This window comes from Haliotis rufescens, unplaced genomic scaffold (genome assembly GCF_023055435.1).
Source record: "Haliotis rufescens isolate VD_foot unplaced genomic scaffold, xgHalRufe1.0.p SCAF_2, whole genome shotgun sequence".
In the NCBI taxonomy this organism is placed as follows: Eukaryota; Metazoa; Mollusca; class Gastropoda; order Lepetellida; family Haliotidae; genus Haliotis; species Haliotis rufescens.
In genome coordinates this window covers 37,478,390-37,485,471 of record NW_025963890.1, presented here as the reverse complement: position 1 = coordinate 37,485,471, position 7,082 = coordinate 37,478,390, and the positions used below count along the sequence as shown (strand labels likewise).

Genomic DNA, 7,082 nt, shown 5'->3' with positions numbered 1-7,082 from the left:
ACAATTGCATACATGAGTGGGATAACATAGGTAGGTGTTGACATCAAGGGGATAATACTGTCACAACACGATGGACAGAGAACACATAGGTGGAAGCCAATGGGACATGAAGCCAATTAAACAGGATAAGTGATTATTGCTTGATGAGTTCATAGTAGGCGAAAGGGATGAAATAGCCTTGATCTATGTTGATTGATGGCTTGTGGCGGCGAATGTGGATTGGTTCTGTTAGTTTTCTTTCAGTGAAATCATGGAGGTTGTTGGAGAGGATTTGGACGTTGTCCCAGTTGATGTTGTGTTTAGGAGTTGCAGTCAATTTTGTAAACTACACCTTTAGCCTTTTTGGGTTTGGTTGTGTTCCTGCCGTTGGCTCTTAGCAGGGCCTTGAGGAAGTTGGAGCTGGTGAAGTGGGTGTCGATGTTGGCTTGTTGGTTGAGGAGGCGGCTGATGATGTGGGAGGCTTTTCCTATGAACGGAAGGGCGATGCGGAAGCCTAAAGGTGTAGTTTACAAAATTGACTGCAACTGTGGACAATCTTACGTAGGTTAAACATCCCGTCCAATCAACACCAGAATGAAAGAGCACGAAACCTCCACCATTCAATCCGACAGTAAATCAGCTATCTCGGACCATATCAGTAACTGTCCTAATCACAACATCAACTGGACAACGTCCAAATCCTCTCCAAAAACCAAGAAACATAATAGGAGGAGATCTGGATTTCATCTACACTTCAATTTTGAATTGGAACAAGGTAGTAGTAGTAGTAGTAGTAGAAGTAGTAGTAGTAGTAGTAGTAGTAGTAGTAGTAGTAGTAGTAGTAGTAGTAGTACGATGCAAATACTTTTTCCTCATAAAAGTATGTTTAAATAGTGATATGATATTAGTTCGAAAAGCCGTTAACCAGCTAAGTTGTTTTAATAATGTTAGTCTTAGTCGTAGTAGTAGTAGTAGTAGTAGTAGTAGTAGTAGTAGTAGTAGTACGATAGAAATACTGTTTCCTCATAAAAGTATGTTTAAATAGTGATATGATATTAGTTCCAAAAGCCGTTTACCAGCTAAGTTGTTTTAATAATGTTACAGACAACACTTGGTCCATGCCATGACAACCAATGTGGATACACACAGAGATGCAATTCCAAGAGAAGTGGCAACGTTCACTGTGGTATGTACGCTATATTAACGACAGACTACATGTTGCCTACGAACAGTGATCTCTTACACATCGAACACCTACAGTGAAAATATATTTGTCAAACAAGATACATGCATGGGGTTGTTAGAATTAGCAAGATGCAGACACAAACACGAAGTGCACATCCTTGTAACTTGTAAACTAAGAATAAAATAGCAACTTCATTTGGAAACTTATGGTTCGTTTTTAGATGGAATCCAACCCATTGTTATTAATTCAGTTTGACTTCTTTTGGAAATTATGTGGAAACAGCATGTTTCACTTACAGTTTTGATCAGGGTAAAGGCAGTCATTAATCATATAAACAAAGATATAATTACAAACATTAGACATAATGAATGACGGGATCGGGTGGTCAGGCTTGCTTACTTGGTTGATGCATGTCATCGATCCAATGCTCATGATTTTAATCACGGGATTGTCTGGTCCAGACTCGATTATTTACAGACCGTCGTCATATAGCTTGAATATTGTTGAGTGCGGCGTTAAACAACAAACAAACAAACCAACATAATGAATTAAGGAAATGGGCCCACTAGCCCATCATACATTTATGGTTACTAAATTTCTTTATGCCAGGTTGTGGAGCACCACACGTATCTTCCAGGAGCATATATAAAAATGTGTAATATTACGTTTCTTGAAGGCAAGAAAAATACACACAAACAGCGGCGTGTCTAACTTTTCGGTTGTCTCGAAGTAAAAACTTGGTTCATGCGTATTCCTTCTTTATTAAATTACATGACATATTTATTGATTTATGATGAAGCAATGAGTACTAACGTCATATAAGCCGTCACACATAATATTTAACATTAATACTGACGTCACTCTCCTCCGGAATGAGCTTAAACACAATTACCTCCGAGGCTCTCAGTTCACCATGTGTAATGTACAACTTCCGGTTATGCGCACATCGAACTGAAAGTCCAGCAGGATTCCGAAGTCCAGAATCTGACGTCACCAAATCTTGAACAAAGCCACCTTTGGAAGAAAACATAACAACGCGATCGTTGTAATGATCAGCAACAAAGATATTGTCATGCTGGTCCGCACAGACTCCATATGGGAATTTAAACTGTCCATTTCCCCTCCCATAACATCCAAATTTGAATAGAAATTCTCCGCTTTGATTAAACACTTTTATACAATGGTTTCCCGAATCTGAAACAATGATACGTCCAGAAATTGAACAGCAGACATATCTTGGCTGTTTGAAACACGTTTCCTGTAAATCTGATAATTTAAACAGACTTTTTCCTGTCTGATCAAAAACCAGCACGTCATCTGCTTCCTCGTCCGCAACAAATATCCTCCCAGTTTTGTCCACGGCGACACCAGCTGGACATTTGAGTAGCCCATGTCCCACCTCTACAATAGTCTGTCCGTCATTTGGCCACACTGCCACACAACGTTGACGTCGGAACGACACGGCCACTTGACCTTCAGGGGTCATGGTCGCTCCCCACGGCTCCGTACACTCTCTTGTCATATAAGTCCGTTTGGCTTTACCGCTGCGTTCATATAAGACAACTTTACTGTCAAGCATATCTGTCACCAGCACGGCTCCGCTGTAGACATGAGAAACTGATTTAGCGTCAAGTATGCCAGCCGCGTCATCTCTCTGTGTACCAAACTTATTATAGAGAACAACGTGGAATCTGTCGCTGAAGTCACCACTTGTTTGTGTATCGCAAGTCTCGTCTGAACTGAAGGACTCCACTGACATGTTTCGTTCCTTCGATAAGTTAAAGGGAAACAGCAAGCCTCTTTTGGACAGGTTTTGACCCTCGAGGGATAGTCTTTTCACAGATGAGCTTGTAACTTTGGACGTTGTGTCGTAAAGTGGCAATGATATAGGCGTGAGCGCCCCAACATCAAGACTCCGGGATCTTGGAACTTGGATGTTCAGAAGAGATCGCTCAGGCGACATAACCGATGTTTGTGATGAAACTGAAATATATTAATTCCATTTTAAATTGATTGTTGACACCTGAAACCATTTCTCGTGTTCAATCGTATTGAACGAGTTTAATATTAGGAACAACACCACTCATTTAAACATAGCAGAATCAAAAGTTTGTAACAGGTAGACAGGTCCTGTACAATAGGTGGTACTGGTCGTGGTGATATATACACATGTACATTGATGTTTATCGTACCAACAGGCCAGCTGCCCCACATCAGTCGACCAATCGTCAACCGTTTCTAAGCTGCTATCATAATTGGAGGTTAAGTAAATACAGCATTTGATTGATGTGCAGTCTCTGTCCTGGGTCCCGATCTTCAACGAGCATGCAATTGTAGCGCTTACACGATCGCAATACTGATATTTTATATAAAGCTTACGACTGTCGTGGCTCTTCAAAGGATTTGTGGGTCTGACTCGCCGTGGGTAGTAATGCCTTTAAATGATTGAATGCAATCATAAAAAATCTCTTCACCAGACACAATTTAGATCACGCCACACAGCATGTTTAATGTCATTGACATTTATATGACGTGTTTAACTAATCTAAACCATATGGTTGATGGTAAATTCAGGCATTAATATAACTGACGTTAAAAGTTAGTTTTTGTAGAGAGACAACGTGTCATCGTCTGTTGCCAATTTCTAGTCCAGAGCCAAGCGTGGTATCCAGTGTCATTTGTGAAACGGAAATGTTGTCTATGTGTAATTAGAGTAAACGTTGAGCGCTTAATTCACATACTTCATGAATTCGGAGTAACTAGACAGACAAAGAGGGTTTTGACTGACATGAATAAACTTGCTTGCTGGTATTGCCGACTTACCTGAGCCCTTACCTACTTTCAATTAATCACGATACAATGTAACCTTGTTATTACGGACGCAATTAATCCGTAAAATTAATTTCCGTTTCATTACTGTTAGGATCGCATGACGATCTGTATGGTATTTTGAACATTACACAATGACAATTATTCTTCAAACCGTAGATATGCAGATCAGAACGCCATCAATTTAGACCGTACCATCCGGATAAACAGGGTTTCGCTGTATTTATGTGTTTTACATTTCATTGGTCAATACTAATATAAATCTATTTTGTCAACTCGTCTGATCACATTCAGCTTAAGTGCTCACGATTTAAACATTTTTACTGGCCTTGCATTTAATACTTTTTATTCAGGTTGCGATTTTAGAACCACTGCTAATTGCTGTCAAATCTCGTTTGATTGGACCAAGTAATCATTTGACAAAATAGATTTATATTTATTTCGTTTTAAGTTTAAAAAAACCCTTTTCGTTTAAAATTTATTTCTTTGATGAATTTGGTTCCTCCATTAACACTAATTATAATAGGGTATCTGGTAATATATATATTTCTTATTGTTAGCATGTTATATTGATATAACTATATAACTATGACTAGATGAGGGTGTCTACAAACAAAAGGGTTTAACATCTGCAATACTTACACAAATCTCTGATTCCTTCACGAACCCATGCACATGATGAAGCATTTACAAAATATAAATCTCCGATTAATCATCTGTATTCCTTAACATGATCTTTAAAATATATCTTATATTACTCACTGTTAGGGAAAAGTCCTTTTTCTTCTGAAATAGATTTTCTCCTTTTTCGCACAAGTAGCTTTGTCTGCCTCGCAGCCCTCCGTAACAGCTCCATCCTCTGAATTGGAAAATCTGGCAGCGCTTCATCCGTTATATCGACTAAGTTATCAAAACACACGGGTCCAGAGATCAGGGATGAACGTGACGCAATGAACGGCATTACCTTCACTTCACCTTCACAATGCTATTTCCGAAATGGTCCGACAGTTTAACTGTTACTATCGCAATGAGGAACTGCAACAACGTATGAGAACAGACTGGAAGCTAAAGGTTATATTATTTTTGGAAGCAACATTGCATTCCTATCATTTTGATAGAGAGCAGCGAGAATCCTATGCCTGTATGGTCGCACGATAGCCGTTGTTTTCATCCCTGACAGAGGTGTGCATGGTTCATATTCACAGAGCGTATCGCCCGCCCACACTGATCTTGTAAGATGGCCACTTGGAACAAGGCGTTTGTTTGTTTGTCTGGGGCGTTGGGCAGATTGTTGCATCGCTATTGTTCGAAGTTTCAAGGCTGCGAGGTTAGATGTCTGTGGTAAGACAGTGGATGGTGTAAAGGCTATCGATACAGGTGTTTCTCTTCGTTTGCCTGACAGGGCAGGTGGCTTGGGTTACCGTTATGTTTGTAAACATGTTTTTCAGGGGAAGGAATTCGTGTGACGATAACGTATCTGTGTAGTGCTGAAATAAAGCTGTTCGTTTAGCACGTAGTATTTCCTGTGTTGTTATAATAGGAAATAGTATGTTCTTTCAAAGATAGCTGTACATGCAGAAACAAGTATTATTAAAAATACGATTTAATCTCACTTAATACTCATTTATTCTTGATGATTTAGATTTTCCACCAACTTAGAAACAAATTAAAACCGAAACATTTTTTTCATTATTGTCCTTGTTAAATATCTTTTCACTTTTAAGAATCCAAATTTATATAACCTTATTAAAAAAGTTAAAACACATTTCTTTCGTGTTAAAGAAGTCATATATCAAAACTGCATTTCACACACAATGACTTTTGAGGATAATGGTCAAGACTAGTCATGCACTTATAAATTATTTGAGATGTAACATAAAAGCTCATGGTAGTCACATATAATGCAAGAAGTGGACACATTGTTGTTTACATTTGCATTCAGTTATTTGACATTTTGCAGTTAAATGTTTACTGCGACGTATAACTGCGTCCATTTCATGTTTGGCATAAAGGCTATCTAAAGATAAAGTTTATGGAGATGATACTTTCTAACCTCAATATTTATGTGCAATTCCCGTGTCTATTGTACAGACATGCATGTAGCTTTATGGGGGCATTGTGCGTTTACAACCAGACCCTCGAAACATACTTGAACTGCCGCACGCCTCGGCGTTTCGTTTAATAATCGAACATTGTTATAAATCTAGGAAAGTTCAGCGCCCGGGCGGACGGAGAACGTGGGAAATGTATAAAAGGCGACCACCTTTTCCAAGGTTAGGAATAGTATCGCCTTTCAAGCATTGTTCACAAAAGATTACAATTGGGGCACATGTATTAACTTTGTGTATTGGCCATTTTATAAAATATGATACAGTGTGCCACACAGAACTTATACGTGAAGCATTGTGGCATCACAACGAGGTAAAACAGGAAATAAAATTAATTTTTATCTTGATGTCGGAATACTAGCGTAAATGAAATTTGGCATGCTACAGCAAAAAAGGAAAAAAAGAACATGTGCATTTTCATCAAACTCGACACCTTTCGAACGTTTAATGTTAGGCTTTGTTTATTTTTATTTTTATTTTGAATGTCAAATTTCAAAAACGTAAACAGTGACATTAATTATTATTATTATTATTATAGAAGCCATATATAATAACGCTCTTGGAACTAGAGGCGGTGAAGCCGGTTGGGCATTATTAACACAATGATGCATACCGTGTGGATTCAGGCAGTCCCGCTTGCTGGTCGTATGAACCGACTGATGGGGTCGGGTGGTTACGATGTGTGACCTGGCTGATTGTGTGTCATCGTACCCCGATGGCAGGGATCGATGTTTTGTTTTAAACATATTTTATTGACATATATGGTCAACGGGATTGGGCAAAAGTTATCCGACTTAGGTGGCCCTTTCCCTTATGTATTTGTACAGATATTGTATTATACATATATATATACACCTATACATACACATATACATACATATGCAGAAATTCAGAAATACATACATGTACACATAATCATATATACTCATGCATACATACACATACTCATATACATATGCACATATTAAATTTATAGTAAC

General features: G+C 38.5%; 1 protein-coding gene across 1 annotated transcript; it reads right to left on the bottom strand.

Annotated features, from left to right (window-relative positions):
* Positions 1-1,906: 1,906 nt before the first annotated feature.
* LOC124111752 (tripartite motif-containing protein 2-like) lies at positions 1,907-5,169 on the bottom strand. Its single transcript, XM_046471553.2, has 2 exons — positions 4,757-5,169; positions 1,907-3,148 (listed from the first exon to the last, which is right to left on the bottom strand). The coding sequence occupies exons 1-2, from the start codon at positions 4,953-4,955 to the stop codon at positions 1,992-1,994; spliced, it is 1,356 nt and encodes a 451-aa protein (XP_046327509.1). The 5' UTR covers positions 4,956-5,169; the 3' UTR covers positions 1,907-1,991.
* Positions 5,170-7,082: the final 1,913 nt, after the last annotated feature.